At 41.4% G+C, this 24,378-nt stretch overlaps 1 protein-coding gene across 2 annotated transcripts; it reads right to left on the reverse strand.

Moving 5' to 3' along the window:
- Positions 1–295: 295 nt before the first annotated feature.
- Positions 296–24,237, reverse strand: MOGAT1 (monoacylglycerol O-acyltransferase 1). Of its 2 annotated transcripts, none has more exons than XM_032698228.1 (6): positions 24,069–24,237; positions 13,799–13,977; positions 13,281–13,380; positions 10,465–10,639; positions 7,023–7,222; positions 296–3,949 (listed from the first exon to the last, which is right to left on the reverse strand). In XM_032698228.1, the coding sequence occupies exons 1-6, from the start codon at positions 24,160–24,162 to the stop codon at positions 3,795–3,797; spliced, it is 903 nt and encodes a 300-aa protein (XP_032554119.1). In that variant the 5' UTR covers positions 24,163–24,237; the 3' UTR covers positions 296–3,794. The 2 variants fall into 2 exon arrangements, with proteins under 2 accessions (XP_032554119.1, XP_032554118.1); XM_032698227.1 differs by having other exon boundaries at positions 13,179–13,380.
- Positions 24,238–24,378: the final 141 nt, after the last annotated feature.

Below are 24,378 nucleotides of genomic sequence, written 5' to 3' on the forward strand. Positions count from 1 at the left end.
CACCAGCTCCTCAGGGGATTGCCCACCCTCTCATGCTCCAGCTTCCCTGTTGTGCCCCCTTGGCATTGAGCTCCTGGCTGTGGGCTGCTGCAGCCCAGCCCTTCCCTGCTGTGGGTCACTCGTTCCTCAGATCCTTTGGAACCCCAGCAGGAACCTGGTTTCTGGTGATCCTTCAGGAGACTGCAAGCAATCCATCCACCTTTCCTGCCCCCCTGATTTCTCAGCATGTTATGAGCACATATGACCCCCTGAGGAGCAGTGGTACATATCTGAATTTCAGTCAACACAAGCCCACTTTGATACAAACCTTTATTATCTCACATCTTGCCACAGCTATCATTGAAACAATTGATGTTCATATTTTACAGGCACCATAAAAAGTTACAAAGTGTAAAATATGCTTTGTAGTTCACAAAGTAAAAATGCTTGAGGACTGACTTTCTGTAAACAAAATTTGGCACAGAGATGTTCACACACAAGGGAACAGGCAGGTACTGTTATCCTGAGCACGTTAGGGAAGCAGCGTTTGCGTGGTATAGAGGCAGAGCATCTCTGTCAATGGGATTACCTGTGGCATTAAAATCCCTTCCCTGGGATTACCTGTGGCATTAAAAGGCACAAAGAGAAACACACCACGAAGCAGACCCCAGTCAGTGTGGTCATCCCATCAGAAATCTAAGCACCACCCAATTCTTCTAGTCACAGCTGGGGAGGGGGTGTCACCATTCCTACTGGCTCTTGCTTTGTCCAGCATGAACTGCAACTGAAGACTGTGTTACTCCAACAAACATGGGCAGCCTCCTCGTGGCTGCAGCAGTGGTGGGAGTGGTGCCTTCGCTGGCCAAAATGAGTCTCTGGCTTCCAGGACTCTGGTCTTTAAGCTCAGTATTGTGAGGCTGCTTTACAAATCCACACACTAACACAGTAAAATTTTTAGATGATGCCATGTCTACCAGGTTTAGAGATGGAAATTCTATTTTAAAGTAGCCCTACAGACAACTGGTTAATAAAAGGTAGTTTGGAAGGACCATTATAAACTATAAGCAGCAGTTATTGAGCAACAATAAACATTTAAGTAGCTTGGAGATCTTGTTTCCCTTTTTTCTTTTTTCCATCTCCCTGTGTTACAAAGCAATGACAACATCAGTAGTCATAGTAACATAATCCCTACTCTTGTTCTACCTATGCCAGTTATGGATGGTACTCAGAGCCCACAGATAATTTTCTCAGGGAAAACACAGGTAAGCCTGTTTTTAAGGTACTCTCCGGACCAGATATTGCCCCCAAATCAGTATCATAATAATAATAAATAATGCATATTCCCTAGAAGTTTTGGTTAATTTGATCAACAAAAATCCATTGTTACTTCCCATCGTCAACCTCAACATTAATGTTTTTAAATTTACATACAGTCTGAGCTTCTATATCATAAGGTAATGGAAAAAGAACAAACAGAGAATGAGAGGAAATATCTCATTAGAGCAGATGATCTAGGAGAGAACAGGCTGACATGGACTTCAAATTCTCCTTTCATGAATAATCAGCACTACTCATCAAGGCAGGCAGCAAAGAAACAGATCCAAAGGAAATTTCACACAGCTGGTTAAGGAAAAATGACTGCTCAGGGTTCATCACTTAGTACAATGCTTAGGACCCTACAGACCTACAGACCCAGGAAAAAACCTGCTGTGTTTGACCTCCCTAGAAACACGCCCTTCCAAGTGCTGAAACAATCCTGATCTTAAACTCCTGTCAAACCCATACAGTCACAGTGCTTCCTCTTCTCAAACCCTGCTCCTAAAACCCATTTCTGCTGAATGAGAAGACACCACTCAATATTTTGCATGAACACAGTCCAGAGATCTCAACCTAGGGAAAGATGGACAGAGAGTGAGGAAGTAAGATGCCTACACCACAGTGATCATCAGGCAGCAAAGGCACGGGAAGGGAGGGCAAACACACATGGCAGCAAGAAAGCTCAAGTAGAGGTGAATTATGGGCACATTTACAGCAGTCTGTCAGGGAAGAGGGGCTTCTTCAGGCAGTGCAAATTCCAGCCCTGGTTCCCAGAAAGATTCTATTGTCCAAGAGAAAATGAGAGCAGGATTCACTGGCGCATTTTTGCCTACATCCATACACTAAAAGGAAGAGCTCTCCTATGGAAACCAACTTGTTGCTGGGGGGGGTGGTTTGGAACACATACATCTGCTCTGTCTGGCAAATACTTGTTTGGCTTTGGAGCTTTGGTTCATTAGCAGTTCACTCTGTAAGAGCTGAGATCTTTCCACTCTGTTCTTTAAACACTTTCATCTTGCTAAGATATTTTCTTTACGGAGTTCTACCTTGTTGCCAAAGTCTCAACTGTGTTTCTTCTAAGAAGCCTCCAGCCCAGCAAGCACACAATGTGCCCAGTCCTGCTATTCCTGGAGCATCCCAGTGCTGAACTGAACCATTTGCAGATGCCTCAGGCTGCCTGACAACCCTGTGCACAACTTGCCAGAGCACCTAATCGATGTAATATTCAGGCACCAAAACTGCTTAAAGCAAAACAAACTGTTCATTAATATCAGATCTGCAAAGTCCACATGCAGATAGAAAGTATGTACAAACACAAGAATTTATCTCATTAAAAAAAATCAGTAATATCCCACAATTCTCTCCACATGCCATAATCTCCAAGACCTAGGCATTTTAACTGAAAAACAGTTTGGCTTGGATTTTTTTCCTTTTTTCTGAAATGGATATCCACATTTAGGATACAATTTTAGGCACCTGGTTTATATACAAAGCCTCCTCTTAACCTGCTGCACCCTACAGCTGTGCTCACATGCCTTGGCATTGCAGCTGTGTCACACTGCAGCACAGCTTTACACATACTTCCCCACATCTGTCAGTGGGGAAGAAAAAGGCATTATCAAGTACATTTTCCTTGGTGAAGATTCAGAACCAGACTGAGCAAACCGGGCTCCCCTTCCTTCTGTGCAAGTGCTTGACATAAGATCATTTTTACTTTGCACAAGGCGTAAAGTTCACATGATTCCCTCACTTCTCCTGTCCTGTGCCTGCCATCTCCTCTGAAGCTGGAACTATCAAACTGATGATTCAAAACAGAGATTGTCCCAAAAAGTCACATCATTCAGTGCTTCCCACCACCCAGCACACACACGCACACAAAAGCTCAACACACTGTCCTCCTCCAAACAGAAGGTTTGCTTTGCTTCATAACTCGGACAAACCACTTTTGCCAATATCCTATTCAGGACTGAAAGCTCCTATTTATTCTTGAATTCTCTCATAAATGGTTTACAATACCCATCTGCTGAAAACACACACCTTCATTTCTGTGGAAGAGCAGCAGGGGTTTCTGGGATTCAGAGAACAACCTGATGCCACATTTGATAAATGCTAGAAAGTCTCTTAACTTCTAATCAAACACTTCTTGGGTTTATACTTTTCCTGCTCATGATCTCATGCTGGGGCAATTTCCTGTGCTCAAGCTATGGGTAGGTACCATGGTGGTAAGAACATCTGTGTGGGGTGTCTCACTTGCATTTCTGGTATAGATAAACCTAAAAGGACAACTCAAAACAGCACTGGCTTCGAGGCTTATATCCCAAAGATTCCCCCCCCCCCCAAGGGTAAGATAAAAATCAAAAAATCATCTAATAATCCCTTCTTAAAAGTATTCCTTACATAAGGATAATTACAGATTGCAAAATATGGATTGCAACAAAGATATCTTTCAGCAGATACTGTTTCTTTCCATGAGATTTGGAATTCCAAATTGTAATTCGCTATTCGAAGATGAGAGATTTATGCTCAGGGATCCCATAATTTCTTTTGTGTTCTTCAAACAATTGCCTTAGTTTCTGTAGATACAGTGCATGTAGCTCATCAATCTCTTCAGTGGTGGGGTTCAAGCTCCGTTTCACAGGGATGGGGCTTCCCACTGCAAATCAAACACAACAGCAGCATTAGCTTCATTGACATCCCTTTTAAATTAGAATTGCTGTCCCTCTTGTAACAGATGCTACACAGCTCCCAGGGAGATGGCAGAATCACAGCACAATTCTCTTGCCGTGGGGCCTGATCCTGCCTTTAACAAACCTGAGTCCTGGGTCTGGTTTTTCACTTGCTTTTGCTGAAGTTCAGGTAAAATCAGTTAAAACCGCCACCATTTCAGTTTGGCAGCAAAAGAGCAAGTGAGAAGGGGATTAAGTTCTAACTTGAAGGAGCAGTTTACACTTCAAGATACAATCCCACGGGTTATGTGCTGTCCACAAGTTCAACACAGTATTTAAAAAATGTACTTTCTCACAGTCTTCTGTTCTGATGGGAATACTAAAGCTATTCAGTGTGTGGGACATGCCTAAGACAACAGTGGTGCCCTCAGCCACACAGTCACAAAACAGGACTGAAGGAAACACAGTTACCTTCCAGTTTTTTTCAGAATGGGTATCACTGCACCAGAAATGTTGTCAGTGACCTCAGCCTACGGTAGCATGTAAACTCCCAGACCCTCTAAGATGTCTCTGAACCATCCATTGCCCACAAATGTCATTGCAACCAAAATGTTCTCCAGGCACTGCAAAGCCTGCTACTTGCTCCATCAGAGTGAGAGCAAGAGGGAACATGGAAGTCCAGAGGGCAGTCTCCTCCTCTACAATGGTTAAAAAGCTTGTGATGTGCTAAGAGAAGCTTCCCATGATCTCAGTCTTCCCTGTGATGTTCAATCACTGCAGATTTTGACAGCTGTTCTGGCACTGGAGGCACCAAGACCTTAACAGACCCAAACCTGGATTACAGAGAAAATCTGTCAAAAAGCAGAGAGTTAAAAGCACCCTCAGGAGCTTTTCCAGAGGCACCAGAAAATCCCTTTCAAGAGATGTTGCCACTTCAAATTGGATGGTGTTGACTATAGGGAAGCCTAGCCAGAACCACAAAGAGGCTGAGGTTGCATTTTCCTGCTGCAGCTTCAGCTGCCAACAGCTGCCAACAGCTCTCAGGCCCTGTGTGGTGCTGAAATTCAGACTTTACGTGGATAGAACTGGGAACCCAGCCCTGGATTGAGCAATACCTTAAGGGGTATGAAATCAATATACATACAATACAGGATTTCCAGAAGCAAGACTGGAAACAGCAAACAAACCCCAAGCCCTTCTGCAACAGCCTCTTCTCCCAAGAGTGGAGATTTTTTGTGGAATTAGAAACTACACTCATCTCCCTAATTTAATGTGCAGCTTTAAGAAACCTGCTTAATTTGATATTTGAGAGTTGTTTCTATTTCTGAAAAGCAGTAATAATTTTCAGGAAAAACAGAAGTACTGATCAAGCCCAAAACACTCAGACTGCACAAACCTTGGCTTTTAGCTGAATGGCTTTAGGATCCATGACTTCTGAACCAGGAGTAAAACGCTGTCAACACAGCTAACTGATGATCCTTGTGGGTCCCTTCCAACTCAGGATACTCTGCAATCTGTGAACCTTGCTCAGGTAGAGCTCACTGTGACTCTGCAGCTCTCAGGAGCAGAGCCAGTGCTTTCCAAGCCATGTTGAGCCATACCAAGAATACCCCACACAGGCCTCCAAGGACACAAGGACATCGTGATAGCTCTCAAACATGAGGAAAGATAAAGGTAAAGGATTTCATCAGATCTTATGAGTTCTGTTGCAAGACTCTGGTCTTGCTGATTTGTAGCACTCCTGTGCTCTTGCCAGGGACCACCTCTGCACTTGCAGTAAATATTACAATGATGATTTGACTCAGAGTAAGACATTTTAAGCTTCATCAGCCTCAATGTCATCAGCCAAAGGAAAAATTGCAGAAAATACATTTTAGGTCATCCAATACATCTAATTCCAATGCTTTCTTAACTCTCTGGCTTTAAAATAAATGACATTTTTAGCCTACCTGTGAACGACGTGGGCTTTAAAAATTAAATCTTTTCAAAATATTTAACTGCATGAAGTGATAAAACACAGATCTGCATGAAATTTAACATAAAAAGAGCTACATTTTTGTCTTAAACATTTTTATTTGCTTCATACTAAAATCAAATCATCCCTCCATTAAAAGGAGGGCCACCTTAAATGTCCCTTGTGGAACACCAGAAAAGCTTGATTTACTTTTCTTTAGAAAAAGGCTTCATTAGCTCACTCCAGTCAGAATCTGACAAAAAATTATTTGCCACAAAGTGTAAAGACTGAGAAGTATTGCTTTTGCGTGATGCCCAGCATCACTTTTTTTTTTAAAAGTGTGGTTGTCAATAGCACTAGTTAAAGCCATTAAAAATATATTCAGCTCCTCACTCCAGTGAGAGTAGAAGACCAGTAATGAAAACTTCTGGGGAAAAACGCTCTTCCAAACTGCCTGTTTTGGCATGAACACTCACAAGTAAACATGACTGGATCTTTCCATGGGGAAAAAACCAAAAGGGAAGGAAACACCCTAAAGACCTGCAAAGCCATCTAAGTGGCAGCCTGCCCAAGGGCTGTGGCAGAGGTGCTGCGAGGTGCCCTCTCCCTTTCCTCCTCCATCTTTCCCTCTGTCCTGATGAACACCAGGTCAGGACCACACAAGTAGCCTTGTTCCAGAGCACTGCTGTGGTGGCATCACCTAACTGCTGCTTCTCTGCAGAGCTAAGAAATGAAGGTTCTGGGCTTCTAACATAATAACTGCAGCATCCAGAATCCACAGCAACAGCTGGAGAGCCGTGGCATCCCTCTGGTATGAACTGGACAACCCTTGTGTTTCTTTGTGGATTGCTAAGGATAGAAGCCTGTGAGTAACTGAGAATGAAGAGTAAGATATGGCCCAGGGCAGAAAGGAGAAAGGGAGAAGAAAACCTCCCCTTTTAACTGGGAAGGATAGCAATTAAAAAAAAAAAAAGTAGTTTAAACCTCACATACTGGTTTTAGATGCACAATAATCAATTCTTTCTGTTATAACAAATTTATAAAGCAGCACACAGATGAATTTTTAAACATTTGCAAAAGCATTAGAAAAGGCACAGGGAACTTACCAACAGTATGAATAGGTTGCCTGTAAGGTATTAAGCCAAAACTGTATTGAAATACTCCTCTAGCATGAAACAGGGGTAAAGCAAAGCCCATTATCTTTTGCATCTTCTCCTGTATGTTTCTGAGCCACGAGCCTTTGGGGTTTGCAACTTGTTTGAATAGTTCATTTTCCCCAAAGGAAAACACCGGAACCAGATGAGCCCTGTAAAACAAAGAGGGCACTGAGAACCCCACATCAGCCTGCACTCGCACTGCAGTTCACACCAGCAGCGTGGAAACAGTTTCACAATGCCCAGCACAGAAAGCTTCAGCAGCTTTAGATTTCATCAGCAACAGGCATTCAACTCTTCTGATGTGCAGCTGCTTTTTGGATGCCTTGGGTGGTTTGTGTTTAAAAAAAAAAATAAAAAATGATAGGCATACAACTAGCAACTAGCTTTTGGCAGTGTTTGGTTGGTACCTATTGCAACTTGTTATGACTGTTCGTAATCATAAAAGTGAGTAATTGTATATATCATAAGTACAAGTTTATCCACTTCTATTTCAGCAAGTCCACACTTGTTGCACTACATTTTCTCCACTGGGAAGCAAAGAAGCCTCATTTCTAACCTTATAATGCTCCCAGCTGAGCGGCATCAAAACCAGATCTTGGCTTGCCTTTGTCTTTCAACTGGCACAATGCATGCCCTTGATTTCAGCTTAAAAGCCATGATAAAAAACAGACATCCTCACAGACATGACTACACTGGCAAAGTTCTCCTCTGCTGTCCAATTCCCAGTGAAATCCTGCTTCTTCCAGACTTCTTTGAAAACACCAGCCTTAATCCATTATTACCAGAGGTCAAATCCTACCCAAAGAAATTACATGAACTCGCTTTGGCTCTTGTACAGCCTAATGAATTCTCATTCAGTTCATGAATTGGCTTGGCAGGAAAGGTACTGACTCCTGGACAAACTACTTGGGTAGATGGAATCAGTGCAGTTGTCTGCAGCAGGTAAACCCACCATTATATTGAAAACTTTGATTGCAGTATGCTTTTTGAATAATGCTTAGTTTCATTAAATATTCTACAGAGTTTAGAGAAAAAAAGAGCAGGGTAATCCTAAGCAGTCTCTGAAGGATTCATAGATGTTTTATTTGCTTTACTTAAGTCTTAGCTTCTATATTTTAGCTCCATGCAGCCCACGTTATCTTTGAGGAAAACCTTACCGTAAAATAGCAGCTATAATATTGTCAGGATGAATTTCTGCATGGCTCTGAATGCCTGAGGAGGATGGAGGATGCACTGAGGACAGAGCCGGCAGGAAAATACTGTGGACAATCAAAACCCACCAGTACAGAAAAAAATCAACTGCTTCAACAGCTTCTTTAGCCTGAGGAATCACACAGACTATCATTCCCACCTACTATTCTGACTGGTGTCTGCTCGAAGTTTCTTTCTCCAGTGGAGCACATATCAGCAGTCACCTGTAAAGGAAATACTATAAAGCCTGGTACTTACTGTGGCCATGTAAAAACTCCACTTTTTATTCCAACACTAAGACAAACAGGAATATCGTGTGGTGCAACATTACCCTGACACTGTGGGATTTGTTTTAATCTGGTGAAGGCTTTTGCAAGATGCTATGTAGGAGGCTGAGACAGAGAAATAAGTAACTTATGGTTATGAAACTAAAGATAAGTTAGCTGATTCGCTGTTTGTTTCATGTCTTTAAGATTTCTTCACTTCATATCAGATATTTGTACTGCCTTGGACCACGATACCTTTTGCAGAAGTGCAGGACTTCTGCTGACATATTCAGACCACTTTTGACAAGTTCCTAGCTGAGGAACACAGCTTCTCTGTGCTGGCAGCACAGGAGCCAGGGGCAGAGAGGACAGCTTTCTGCATTGCCCCTTCCTCTCTTGGTATTTGATGCTGCAGTTCATGAGCACCAGGAATGTCTGCAGGCACTGATGGCAGGTGGCTCTTCTCAGCCACGTCCCGCAAGCCTCCCTTACCCTTTCATTGCCACATTAGTTGGAAGCTTTCTTCACATTTTGTTACTTTTTAGAAACAAAACATTAAAACCCAAAGCAATTAATGGATGCAGAATCTTTGGGCAAGAGCTCTGTTAGAGTCATATTGTCCCACAGCAGCCATTCCTGTGTTTTGTAAGCGTCCTGATCTTCTTGTTGTGTGTTAGAGAGGCTTTTGAAATCAAGGCCACGACAGGCACAGGTATATCTGATTTCTCAATCCAAATCAATTTAGATGAGAGATAACGGCCAGCCTTTGTGATCTGACAGACCAGACATTTATCAACATGCCAAAAAAAAGAGAGAAAAAAAGGGCACTTAACTATTCTTCTAAACTTTATGTTTAAAACAAGTAAAAGCTACTGAGAGTGTTGAGGATTCCACTGAATTAATCAGCAGCTGAGCAGAAAATGAGTAAAGACTCATTTAGGTGCTAAAGTTCTAATTCAAATACACAAGAGGTGTTTCTGGGTGCAAATTAGACTAAAATCTTACTTTCTATTGGCAAACAGGTCCTTTATAAGTCTCCTAGTGATATGTCTAAGAAACTCTCTTGGAATTTTGACACAGAACAGTTTCTAGAACAGACCTTAGCATCCTGTGTGAAAACTTTTTGTAGACCACCTTTTTCCAGTTAATAGCTTAAAAAGCTGTTACAGATTTTGCAAGACTAGTAATTCTTTCTCATTGCTTCACATGTCAATATATAATCCTGGGAGCTTTTCAGAAAGCTTATCAGGTACAAGTCATTGGTTTCAATATTTCTAATATACAAGCCACCTAGACCAGTCCAGAACAAACACAATAGTTTCTAATATGTAAATCACTCAAAAGATAATACCATCTCTGTTTAGTTACACACTGATGGCTGCTTGATAATAAAAAGTAAGCTAGTTTTTCACCAAAAATTCCCAGGAATTTACTTTTGCAAATAACAATCTTCAAAAAGGAAGTCTTTAGAATAATGGTGAAAGCAGATCTTCCTCGACCACAGATTTTCAGTGATTTAATAAAACAGGGCTTGGCTTTTCAATTTGTTTGTTTGCTTAAATTGATAAGAAAAGTCTATCTTAATGTAACTTCAATTTACAGACCAGACAACAGAATGTTTGTTCTATTCAGCAAAACCAGCCAAGGTTTACTAATATTGTTTCACAATTCTTACTCTTTGCTAGTGCAAGAAACAAATGAAACAAAAGATATGCTAATAACACCTACTGTTTACAAATTATGAAAGTCAAAGGGAGTTTTCAACACTCCCAGATAGGATCTAAGTGGACAGGCTCACTCCTGTGCCAGATATCTGCATGTTCTTAGACAAGGAACTCTTTCAAAGTCTCTAAGTTTATATAATATGAACTATATTTAAGAATCAATCTGCATTCAAAGCATGCTTACTACAGCAGCCTAAATGGGAAACCTACCCATGTTTCAGGGCCATTTTAATAAAGCCCTTCCTCTTGAGGATGTTCAGTGTTAGACTTCCAGGATGTGCATTCAGAGATTCCTCTGCTCCTCCGATCACAATGATGGACGCGTGGCCACCTCCTTCGTTATTCAGCACATACGAGACACTCTCCTTGGATGCAGAAACCATTCCTTTGGGAGAAAACATTTTAAGAGTGACCACTGGATCTTCATGTGCAAGTATAATGGAATTTAAGAAATATTTTTAAATATCTAGATTGTGTTTCAAAATTATAACAGCATAGGACAGAGTTCAAGTCTGCAACAAATCTGGTCTTAGGCAAGTCCTTTGATTCACACTCATGAGCTAAATGCTGTTGACTACTGCAACAGTTCTGAGTTCTTCAGTGTGCTCCTCTGCCAAGTTAACTCCCCCTCAGAGAGACTCTGTGCCTGGGAACAGAGGAGTTGAATGGCAGCAGATTCTGCTGAGAAGCAGCAGCTAAAGCCAGATAGCAGGTGTGTATAAACACAGGCAAAGAATGAATAGAGGACTTGTTAACTCAATGGAGCTACAGTGCCAAGCTGATCCCCTTCATTCTTTTCAAAGCTATAAAGCAGAGGCTCCATTTAAGGCAATGGCCCGACAACATAAGAACTTGCACTGTTCCCAGTGACTGCAACAGCTCATTCTCTAGTAACCAGGCCCTGGCACTCACCAACCTATTGAGGCTAAAATAGCAGACTACATGAAGCTTTTGTGGTACTCCCACTGGTACTTCTAATCAGAGGCATGCTGCTGTATCAGCCTTTATCAATGATTTAGATCTTGCTCTGGACTTGGTGCTTTGAAAAATCCCCTTTCTAACAGATATGCACCTACCCCTTCCAGAGTTCCTTTGCGCCCTGATTTTCACTTCAAAGGCTCATAGTAGCACCATTTACCCAGATGTTAATGTTTAAATACACTGTGCTGAATTAATAGAATCCAAATGATAATTCAGAGATCAAGTCTAATTGATGTTGTAGTTGGTTTTACAGAGCTGGTATCAAAATGCACTCTTTTGGATGTCCTGTTACTCGCTTGGGTGTTTTTCTCTCAGGGACATTACAATGTGGATTATAAAAAGTTCATAAAAAAGGGAAAATGACTGTCACCTCGTTTTGAGAGCTGGCCACCAAGAGGAATAGCTTGCTCCTGGAGCAAGTTCAGACCTCAGTAAAAAGCTACTTCCATTTGCCATATAGGTCTTCACAGTCACTTTTACTCTGAGAAATGCAGCTGACCTGAGACTCACAAATAATTCAAGTGATGCTCGTTCACACATCAGCTTGCATCTTCTCTGGAAAGGAAAGCAAGGGCCACTGTCTTTCCCCAGGACAAACGTGTCCCACTGCTGAGGCCGAGATGTCAGCCTGCATGCAGGCACTGCTCCCTGCTCGCTCACAGCACAGCTCTGCAACGACAACTCCAGCCTGGCAGGCTTTGGAGACAGGCAGAACAACACTGGGAGATGAAATAATGTGCTAGGAGCATGGCTTTCAGTACATAGAAGATTTTGTGTTCCATGACTTGACTGATAACCTGTATGACACCGAAGGTCCTCTCTGGTTTATCAGCTGCATACCCGTGAAAACCAAGCTCCAATGCTGACTATTCTTTAGCATGCTTTTTACTGCAGTTGTTTCTTATCCTGGAGTTAAATATTTGTTCCTGGGGGTCAAGATGCCAAAAACACGTAAAGCTGACTTCCAGCCTAGGAAGTTTAACAGGGTTTAAAAGACAGTATTTAAAATTGTCATATTCTACCACTGCCAATCCTTCACTTTGCAAGCCTCAAAGAATCCCCTCAGAAATAACATTTGCCTGGAAAGGCATTCTCTGCTATGTTGATGTATATGTAGATATGTAATTCTGATATTAATCTGTTTCTACGAATGGAGCAGCTGAAGAGCTCATTGAGATCACACCACCTGTGTTACAGTCAGGAATAAAGTTACATCTCTATCTCCCAAACCTAGTCTTGTGCATCAGACCATACTCAAATACTCTAGTTGAGTGAATTTAAGTAAAACAGCTCCTGTATTAAACCACTGTGGGGGAATGCTAGTCCTGATTTCATGACTCATTCTACTCTTCCCCCAACTTTATTGCTTATTTTTTATTATTGCAGTACTAGTCATGAATATCACCCCTTTATGACAAGTGCTGCTCGGAACAGAGAAAAAAGGATCCTGTTTTTAGAGCTTATATCTCAATTAAAAGTACACAAATTTGCAATATGGGACCTCAGTCAGAAGCAAGTAATTAAGATCTAACTAGAAAGATATTTGTAATGAGTAGAACTTTAAGCTCCCTCAGGTAAGAGATTAGCCTGAATTTGTTTCACAAGTGCCTGCTCCATGACTAAATAACGTTATAAATGATTATGCCCTTCTCTTCTTGCATAAAATGAGTACTCAGTACTGCTGTCTCACAGTTCAAGAGATAACCAGCAATTTTTTCAGAAAGGAAAAAAAAGCTCAGTGGTATAATTTAACAAAACTATTACTAAAACTTTCCAAATTGTTTTGCCACAACATTTCATCATAAAATACAGGTTAAATTTAGCATCAACACTGATCCTCCTGAAGTGAAATTACTTACCTTTATAAGTAGAGGAATAGACCCTACATTTGAAGCAGAAGCTACAATATGGAGGAACAGCTGAGACATTCTGCTTTTACCTACCAGCACTCATTACGTATTCTCTGAAGAAGGGACAGCCAAACCAGATGGGCATGATATGAAGATATGGAGTAAGCCCAGGAAATAAATTTTTGAAACTTGTACCGGTGCAAAAGTTTCCGAAGGCTCCAGCTACCAGGACCCCATGAGGGTGAAAGCCAAGTAAGTAGTTGTGATTTGGGTTCAGATCTGAAGTTTTTATAAGCTGAAAAATAGAGTCAGTGGAGGACATTATAATACTTACCTCAAAAACAACAAGTACGGAGATTGCACATTGACAGGACACAGAACCGATGGCAATTCATCTCTTCTGAGCACTTTAAACTATTGTCCCATTTTACAGATGAACGAAGTTTAAATAGACGTGTCTCAAGATATCATGTCTAGCATTTACTGTGCTGAGGCACTATCTTGTGACCCAACAGTCCAAGCAGAAAACCGGGCCCTGTCCCTTTTTGTCACTATATCTGAGATTTCCCATGTTTTAGAAAGAAGTTAAGTTCACCCTGGAGTAAGTATTAGATTTTTACCAAAGATAAGTCTTAGACAGTTGTCCATGCTCATGGCTATTCAAGCTGCCTCTGTTCCAATGTTTACAGTTCTGTGAGAAACCTCTTACTCACATGAATGGGAAAGTATTCTCTAAAGTACTTCCAAACAGTCCAGCTTCTGACCCATTGGGAGCGTCTGCCTCCAGCACATGGTGTTTCCCAGTCGAGGTAGAGCCACAGCAGATACAGAACAGCAAGGAACCAGAAGTTGCCCAGGATAAGGATCACAAAGAACCCACAGCAAAACTGTCCTGCAAGATACAAAAAGGGAAACCACAGCAAGCATTAATCACACTTGTCTCCTTTTAAGACCCTGAATGTCCAGCCCTGATATTTTTATTATGGATGTTACTCACAAGGCATACAAATTGAACTCAACTTACTCCACATTGCACTGTTACCCTGATGGTGAAACATCTCATGGGTATATCACCTCAGTCTATTATTTCTCCTTCTACTGCACAACAGGATATTTGGTAACTAATGTTTGGTAGAGAGCATCTGGTTTAGCTAAGGTAGAATAAAAGGACATAGCAGGAGCTAACAAGGATGTGAAGCTCCAGGGAGTGAGAAGAAAGGAGAGCTGTGGAAGGAAAGAACAGAAAGGGGACCACAGCACCATCTCTTTTCTAATGAGAGCAGTGTTGGGCAATCATTTTTCCATTCTGTTTCTTAGTTTCTCTACCTATAACATGGGAATGGTAGTTCTAATCCCAGTCAAAAGTGCTGTCAGTGGTCAAGGAGACACAATAGACAAGATCAAAACATCAAGAGGTTCCACTTCAGCCACTAAACATGTCACTCACTCTAAGTGGAAGTTCACTACTGCTATGGAAACACAGCAGCAGTTTTAAGTCCTGATACATCCATAAGTACATCCTGCTACAGTAATGATACATAAGAATTGTATTATACACAATTCAAAGAGCAAGAAAAAGCTGTTCGGTTAAACACAATGCGTTACTTTAGGACTCAACTTTCAAATAATTATTCAGGAAAACACTATGGAAACTTTATCTTTGTAGAACTTGCAGAATTTTACACTCTTGGAGCAACTTGAACAGCCCTGGGCAGCTCTGGCTGAAGAGCAGTACAGAGGTACCTGCTGCTCTCTGCCCTGTGGTACTCCCTGCAGCAGCCAGCTTGCTCTGACACCTCCTGTAAAACCCCATCAGGCTCATGGATCAGATCCTGAATTCCAGGTTTGAAAGGGAGCCAGGGCTTTAGCATCATGTATTTATAGAATGGCAAGCAAAATAGGACCCAGTCCTCACTGGAAGACTCAACAGGCAGAGTTGTAGGAAACAGGCATTTTTCAGTGATGTTTTACAGAGGAGAAGTAGAACTTGATGTCTCCCAGTTGACTGGCTTTCATGGGAGAAATACCTTGTTATGTCCTAAAAGAATTTATACCAGTAAACCATGCTGAGCTAAATACACCAATAAATAGAGCAGAATTAAAAAAAAAAAAACCAAAACCAAACCAACAAAACCAAACCAACAGAAGTACTTCAGGCAATAATTTGGCTAGGTAAATATCACCAGAACTGAAAACTTTGAAATAAGCAGATGGACCAACAGTAAAACCCACTCATCCTAGTTTAGATCACCTTCATTCAAGAGATATTACTTGGGCATTGAAAATTCACAGCAGATTTCCCAGATTAAGCAGGTTTCAAACTGCTGAAATTCAGAGCTTAACTTGGCCTGATGGCACTCTTGTGTTTCCTTCAACCTGAATACTTACTTTTTCTGAACTTCAGCCAACTTGTTCTTGTGCCTAGTTTGACTGTGCCTTCAGAACAGAAATTAATATCTTGTCATGGGGTAACTGAGAACTACCACAGAATCCAGAAGCAGACAGAGAAAGCAAAGTTGCTGGTTAGATTGAGTAGGAAAGAAAGAGATGAACATTCACATTTATGGCAGGGATATGAGCAGAAAAATAAGGAATTTCACTTGCTCTGAGGAAGCGATAAGGAAACAACCATAAACAAAACCAAGAGCTGATCAAATCCACCATTTTGAAGGATACTCCATTCCTCAGTACAGAAGCTCACCGCTTCCTGCTCAAACAGGCAACCCCAGTTTTGCACAGAAAAGCACTTCAGTGAGAGCTCTTGAAAAATACAACTGCTAACTGAGACCCACAGACCTCCAAAGTCAATGTGGAAAACTCACAAGAGTTGCAACAAGTTCTAAGGAATGTCACTAATGAAGGACAAGTAACACAGGTGAAAGATGACACTCAATTCCACTGCTCCAGATGGAGAAATCACTGGGAATCCCACACCAGCATAACTTCAAAATAGGGCACAGAAGTCTTTTGAGGAAAAGTCACTACCTGTTCTTTGAAGAAGAGATTCTGAAACTACAGGAATTTCTAGGAATGCTAATCTGGACAGGATGCTAAATTTCACAGTCTAAGTTTGAATAAGTATGAGAAGTTTTTTAAATCACCATAAATCTATTAGTTTCAAGTTGTTATGCAAAAACTGTCAAGTATTTATATTTGCTAGCCTTCCTTGCAGAAGCACTTTTGGCTCAGTGCAGAATCACATGGGTTTTTGGTATCAGTTTCCAAGCCAAATAGCTGAAAGGTGTTTTTTAATCAAAGCCTCCTTGCTGTGAGACCTAATTAAATCAGCAGTGAGAAGGCCCGATAGCAACACTTAATCCTATGCAGACAAACACACACGAGAACAAGCTCAATGCTTTGCTTTAGGTAGAACACATTCCTGAGTGCATGCAAGGTATGGGGAGATAAGTGTGCTGTTAGCACTTCCTAAGGAGAGCTCAGCATCTTGTAGGACAAAGTGGATTACTGCATTCCCTGTGAGACATGTGGCAAATTCCTTTTACCTTACCTCCTTATTATTTCAATGCATTAGCAGCCTGCAAGGTGAGTTAAACAGTGATGACTCAAACCCAGGGAGCCTATAAACACAAACCGGGTGTTTTCTCCTTCAGACAAGACAGTGAGTAAACAAATGACAACCATTTTACCCAAATTCATAAACAAATTCCAGGCAAAAGGTCAATAACTTGGAATTCATCATTCTACTCTATCATTACATCCATGGATGTAATCCAGTGTATGCCGTAAGAATAATTTTTTGGTAGAACTTGAATTAAAGCTTTGAAAAATATCTCTATGGTGTATTGGAATAATGGGGGGAAAAGGAAATATAGATTAAAAGAAAAATCACTGCCATGGGACTCTGAACATAGGGTTTTCCAGCCAATGTTGGCGAGTCCCTTTTCCTCCATTTCCCCATTTACAACATGTGGATATTCATCTGTTGCAACCAATGGATGTAGTGTTAGCACCACTGGAAGCCATCCTGCCCAGTGATGTTTGAACCCCTGATGCTTTAATCATTGAACAGGCTCTGAGTTTGCAGCTGTGGGCACCAAATTCATAAAATAGTTAAAATACCACAGAGGTAGGAAGTAGGAAAACAGTATATTGGGGGACAAAATACAGGTGATGCCTACAACTGGAAGATCGAAATGCATTTGTAGTTATTAAGGAGTCAAAAATGTTTGAGTAATACCTAATGTGATGGCCACCAAATGTTAAGATTGTCCACTAGAAGAAAAGCCTCTCATTACTCTCAGAGCAGTCATAAACCATGCCCAGACAGCACAAGTGTGTCCTAGGTGCCAAGGGTGCTTGTCTCAATCCAAACAGCACTACAGGCTCTCTGTAGTGCCCCAAGAAACCTATGCAAAGCAGCTCACCCCAAAACCTTCACATGGCCTGACAGCTCTGAACTACCAGCCAGCCCCTGCTGTTTCCCACATGCCATTAGCAAAGTTTTCTCTAAACACATTATGTTGCTATGCCTTAAATGAGATGAAGACTTTTAGAGTTCAGCCCTTCGAACCCCATCCCACCAAGGACATGATAAATAAAATATCTTTATTCCGCTGGCATTCTACTAAATACACAGGTAGAGATGTGATTTTTAATACTATACTTCTCTGGGCTTTATGAGTACATGTGCATACCAAAACACAAAGCAAGGTGAAAAGCTCATTTTTTACACCTGTGGACAAAGAGGGGGGAAAAAAAAACCCCAACAAAACAAAAGATGGCATATCCTTCAACAACCATGTTGATGTATCTACAATGGAACACCTTTAGTTTTCAGATCAGTGACTCTGAGCTGGGTTAGGAACAGAACATTGGAGGGAACACACAAAGAGAATTCCACAGTGATGTTTTCATCCCTAATGCTCTTCTCTATTATCCCTCAAGATACCACTGGATAAGTTGATTTTGGCATTTAAAAAAAATTACTTTCCCTGCTTAGTGGATTCTTTCACGCTGGAAAAGAAAAAAAAATCAGCTTTAATTTCTGGAAATATTTTCTGTATTATTTATAAATCATAAAGAAAGTGATTGAAATTTAAATGAAGTAACAAATACCACAAACGGACTCCAACAGTCCCACCAAAGTAAGACCTGAGACAATAGGCAACACCTGAAAGGAGGCAACCTTCTAGGGCAACAGTATCATGCCTCTGCAGCTCATACATAGAAAGTCTCTTTTTTTAAAAAATAGAGTCATAATGTTAGTACTATCCTGTTTAAAGCCTACTAGTCTGTGCAATTCTGTCAATTTACAAATTTCCACCAGGAGCACAGGAACTTGCTGTCACTTTTTAATTATGGCAAAGAAAAAGCTGGGAATTTATTTAAACTAACCGCACTGGGAAGTTGTTGAAGCCCACAGGAATTTGGTATTCACCTCCAGGACTGAGGTGGTCAGGTGGCCAGCATTCGTTGAATATGTGTCAGTCTCCTGTAGTGGAGGGCCTTTGTCAGGCTATTGGTTACAACTGGGAACCCCAGTCACAAGGATATTTGAGCATTCCTACCAAGGGAGCTGTATCTCAACAGTGGTGTGATAATGAATACAAACCACCCTAAGATGCAAGGTTTGAAGGCTTGTTTATGCCGAAATTTGGTTGCAGTTCCCAAGACCTTGCACTGGCAAATACTGATAAACTACAGATACAGAGCATTAAGCACTACTGACTTGCAGATAGTGTGGTTTGGATACCATAAATCCCTCAGTTACTAATTACCAAATCCCAAAACAGCTTGCCAGATTTAGTCTACATATTTCCTGTTTCTTTTATTTCTCCTTAGGCATCCACTGTCAGTTATGTTCACACACAGGTTGCCAGGCCAGCGTCTCTGGCCTGACACAGCACAGTCATTTTCTCTTCTTATTCTTGAGAGATACAAACAAATATACACAGATATATGGTGAAATTCCTTCCCTAAGACGAAAGTAACAGAGCCAGCATTCCTAGAAATACTAGTCAGTCAGGCATCAGTAAATATCCTGTTATTCTCTGTGATCACACTTCAGTCACTACCCATGGGCCAGCAATAAATTTTATGGATAGATGAGTTCAGACTGATAAAAACATGTAGCAATACCAGCCTGCTTGCTAGGATAGGCTCATGGAGCTTAGCTGAGTTTTCTTATTATTGAAAGAGTTTTTTTAAAAAAGGCTTTGAGGAAGAACAAGACCGCATTAGTTAGCCAGCTATCGCTGATGAATTAAATCAACAACAGATAACAACCAACCATGGCATGTTTGGGGAAAAAGTTATTATTTGCTTTAGCACATTACCTGCTTTCTCAACACAGAAATCACTTATTATTCCAGCAGCAATATCTCACCCTGTGGCAAATGTTTCATCATTTCTACTCTTTTGGGGAAGCCAGATCCACAACCCCAAACTGTCTCTGGCAAGTTCAATGAACAGACTGTTTCATCCTACATGCACAGAAGTTTAATCACTAGAAAACAGGATGTACTTTAATATATAACAATGTCTTCAACATATTATTTTGTGGCTTCATGCAGATTAAAGTGTACCTTATATTACATACTCATTTTGTATGTATTTTGCTAGTAAACACAGGGGTGCCTACACAACAGTCACTTCCTAAATTCCCAGCCAGAAGAAGACCAGCTGGACCTCAAAAGTGAGCCTTAGAGGATGCATCCCCTACCACCACCTTGTCGCAGAGCAAAACACTGGTACCTCTGTCATAGGGTTAAACTCTCATTTTCCTCTCTCATCATCATCCAAGACACCACCACTCCACCCAAGTTACCTAGTTATGCATTTGATTTTGTACATGCTCAAACTCCACTGTCCCTTTTCACATCAGTTGCACAGAGCTAACAGGAGAAAAGCTCACCAACCCATCTTCTAACTTTATTTTCTCCAAAATGCTGTCATTAGATTTGTGCACATAAGAAAGAAAGGAAAACAAAAGGCTAAAGCACCTGCCAAGCAGCACTTCAGTCAAATCTGATTGGTTTGTTGGTTTCTGTTTGGTTGGGGGTTTTTTTTTGTTTGGTTGGTTGTTTTGGTTTGGTTTGTTGTTTTGGTTTTTTGCTTAAATGGTTTTGTCTTTAAATGAACTCTTTGATCTACCTCCTGGCTAGGTACTGCTCACGTCCTGATACAAACTGAACCTCACTGACAGATGTGCAGTACTGAGGCACACAGCTCACACACCAAGGATAAATCACTGCCCAGTTACTTTGCAAGAAACAGAAAACCTGTTCCTAACAGGAGAATATTGGACAAAGTGGTAAACACATACAATTAATTCAAAATTCTTGAGAAAAATATTTCCAAGTTTAAAAACAAAGATTTCGTGTTAAACACTAGGGACATCCATTGCATTCATTGACAGCGACAATTCCTTTTGTGTGTGTGTGTACCATGAAACCTATGGCACAAAAATGTGAGTGATGTAACCTCTTTGCTTTGTTGGTCCAGCAGCACTTACAGGCTCGGAGATTTCATTTCTCCAGGTGCCTTTCTGCCTGGGGTTGGGCTGGACAATGGCACAGAGTGATCAAGAGCAGACAGCTTCAGAGTGAGACATGATGTGGGTGCTGCATGAGCTTGGAATGGGGCCAGACCAGCCCCAGGACTGTCAGTCCCTGGCCAAGATGATGAATCTCTAACAACAGTAATTACAGCCATAAAACTACCTATCAAAATGGTCTGTTTTGGCTTTTTTCCAAGGTAGGTGCTATGAAATTGCAAAACTTCATATATTTGCTGTTTCAGCAGTATAACACTAATCGCTTGACATTATGATTCAGCTTGAAGCTCTTTTGGATACCTGCCTAATACTGCAAGTAGCAGTATCATTTCAGCATTTCCTCATTTTTAGTTTTCATAGGTTTAATTTTCTGGACTCCAGACTAATCATGACACTTTTCTTTCAAAAGAGGGAAGCCCATTTAAAACACCTTTTCATGGAACTTATAACTAAACTTTTTTGGCCTGCTGCACTTAGAGAACATAAGATAGGAAACCATATGGCAGTTTCAGCCAGCATACGGTGGGAATCTGTGAATGGACATTTCTCTCATCTAATCCAGTATTTCAGAACTTGTTTTTGCTTCTGGTGTCATGCCCTTGGATAACGAACAGACAAATCACTGTCACAATGAAAACTTGTCTTTTCCCTTTGAGGGTGAACTTTGGCAGCTTGCAGCACAGAACAAGGAAGCACAGGAGCTTACAGCCAGAATTTTAAGGAGGTTCCTTTTGTGTGTAATGAAATTCTATGCACATCTGTACGGCTTTTTTGAGGCAGAGGCATGTTTACTCTGCCTACGCTGTACAGCAGAAACAATGTATCCGTAGTGCAGACCCAGCCTAAGTTGATATGCTGCATGAAGAAGCACAACTTTGCTTGTACGATTCTGCTGCAGCTATTTTTTCAGTATTTTTGGACTGATTCGCTCTTTCTACAGTGGGGATAAGATTCAGCCTTCACCAACTATTGCATGTCTGTATTTCAGACCAACTTGTGCGCAGCCTTTAGTCACACAGGCAAGAGGGCATTTTTAGTCATCAATTCCACAGTCTCAGAAAACCAGGCAGCATTATGAGAAACCAAGCCTGGAGAGAAAGGGATTTTTACATTTCTCAGCCAGGGAGATAAAACCAATGCTTGATTTTCTGAGTCTTCTATCCAAGCCACATTACAAATTCCAAGTTGTAATAGCCTCACATACCCCTTACCGCTTATTCAGTGTGCCAAATCACATTTTCACATGTCACTCCCCAGATTTAAAGGATATCCTTAACCAATTAAGCTTTTGTCATTCAGGGCACTAATTTTTAGAGTTATCTTTATCTGTTAGTCCTACTGTTCATTTTACCTCACCACATACCTAGATGGACAACTTTGGGAGCTAGGACAGTCCCCTGGTTATTCACTGCTCTAAACATAATACCTCTATCTATAATATGAATCATTAGTTATGATGGGGTGTTATCTGTTCATGTTTTCACATGTAGATATTTAACACAAGACAGACTGAATCTACATAAGATCTTGCTTGCCATAAACTAGTTGCAGCCACATACAAACCCCCAAACAACACCTAAATCTCAAACGTCTCCTGCAATCAGCTCACACGGTATTTCAGTTGTACTGGGACACCCCCTCCATGATTTGAAAGTGTCACTTTAGAGTTCAAGAGCTTACAAACAGATAATGCTTCCCTATTTTATCTGCACAGCAGGAAAAAAAAAAAAAAAGACAAAAATCCAGACATAGAAACAATTCAGAACTTCAGAAACCAGCCCTTTTTTCACTGCTTTAAGTCATTTAGGATTCAGCCACCTGAATTTTCCTGCAGCTAAATGAAACATTTTGGCCAGATCACTATGATTGAAAGTTTACTTCTATGATATTAAAAGCTCATCTTGGATAGCCCTAAAGATAAGCATCCCCATGAAGCACAAGCAGACAATCATTATTAAAATCAACCTGTTCACCAAAATTCAAACATTCTTGCAAACCGCTTTTTCGTGGTTGTGTACTCACTATACCAAACATAACCAGCCATAAGACCACCTCCTTGTTGATTTTCCTTGACATTTATTCCCAAACACCACCAGCTGCAGATGACAGCTGCCTACTTCTGCTGAACTACAGCAAGAGTGGATTTTCTGCATCCCAATCACTTCTAGTAAGCTCAGAAGAATGTGTTTTTCTGCAGCAGCATTGCTACTATAGGATAAAAAATTGCTTTCTTCCACTGCCACTGAACTTCCACTGCATTAGGATAAAAAATTGCTTTCTTCCACTGCCACTGAACTTCCACTGCATTATGAGACTGGAAAAATGGCAGATGCCAAGATCTAATTCAATAACAGAAAATTAGAAGTACAGACTATTTACCATGTAGACACAAACACAAACCGTTCATACTCCAACTACATATAATTTAGAGGTAAGAAAACAGCCAGATGCTAAGGATAAATCTATGAAGATGCTTCATACCCTCCATGCTTCTCCCACATATGCATATCTTTCATGTGTGGGCTAACAGCCTAAAAAAAAGAAGTCATCTGAAAGACGTGAGACCATCTGAAGGATAACATATTTGTAAGACACACAAGGAAGATATGCACACATTCCTTTTCTCCTTGTAAGTCCTCAAGCACAGACGGTCGAGAAGCAATCCAACATTTCCAGTAAGGCACAGGTAATCAGTTGCTTTGTACCTCAGAACAGATTATTTGATAACCACTTCCCAATTTACACAATCCATGGCTTTAGTCTGAGAGAGTTAAGGCTTATCTTTCCTTATCAAGTGACCCATTCCACTGAGTTCAAGATAACTACCCATGTGAATAAGATTTGCTGCTGTCAATAGGTGTTTAGTAATAGGTGTCTATTAAGATATTATGAACATTAATTATAGAGGAACAATCAGTGTAAAAAGTTTATCAAGTAGAATTGTTACACTTTCTTAAAGCAAGTGAGGACATTCACAGAAATGGCTGCGTTTGAGCCAGTTCCTTGATGATCCCTATTAATTTTCATCACCTAGTTAAATGAGAATTTTATTGAACTGCAGGATACAAAGTTATTTTACACAATTACTAACGAAAACAGCATTAGACATGTACAAGCCTTTATGCTCATGTTCAGTAAAAAGTTGCTGTCAGAAACCTAGACAGCACCTCAACGTGAAGACACAGTCACTAGCTTTTTAGAATCATATTTGAAAAAGAACCCATAGAAAGAAATAGACCCAAAAAAGAGGGAAAGCCATCCAGAGCTTTAAGAGAAGAAAGAAGTGCGATGCTCTTCCCCGCCCAAGGATCGCCAGGGAGCTGCTCGCCTCCGGCCGCCGCCTCTGCACCCACGTGGGGACACGGGGTGGCACAGAGCGATGTACACAGGTAACGCCGGCCACGGAAAAAGCCGATTCTTAGCCCTTTTCCCTCTGGGGCAAGGGTAGGAAGGAGGAAGGCTGTTACCCAGCAGGAGGAAGGAGAAGATCCACTGCAGCACGGCGACTGTCTGGATCCTCCTCTTTAGGGGGACGTTGATGGGGGCAAACTCGACCTTCATGCTGACGGGCGGGGAGGCGCGGACCTGCCGGCTCCGGTTCCAGGCGCGGCTCCAGGCGCAGCCCCAGCCCGCCGCACCTGCCCGCTCCGCTCCGCTCTGCCGCGGCCCCGGAGGAGGACGCGCCCCTCCCGCCGCCGGCGCTGCCCACGGAGAGGCGGCACCGCCCGCCCCGGCCGTCGGAAACCCGATCCTGGAGCGGGAGTGGGACGGAGCCCG

Source organism: Chiroxiphia lanceolata, chromosome 10, assembly GCF_009829145.1.
Source record: "Chiroxiphia lanceolata isolate bChiLan1 chromosome 10, bChiLan1.pri, whole genome shotgun sequence".
Taxonomy (NCBI): domain Eukaryota; kingdom Metazoa; phylum Chordata; class Aves; order Passeriformes; family Pipridae; genus Chiroxiphia; species Chiroxiphia lanceolata.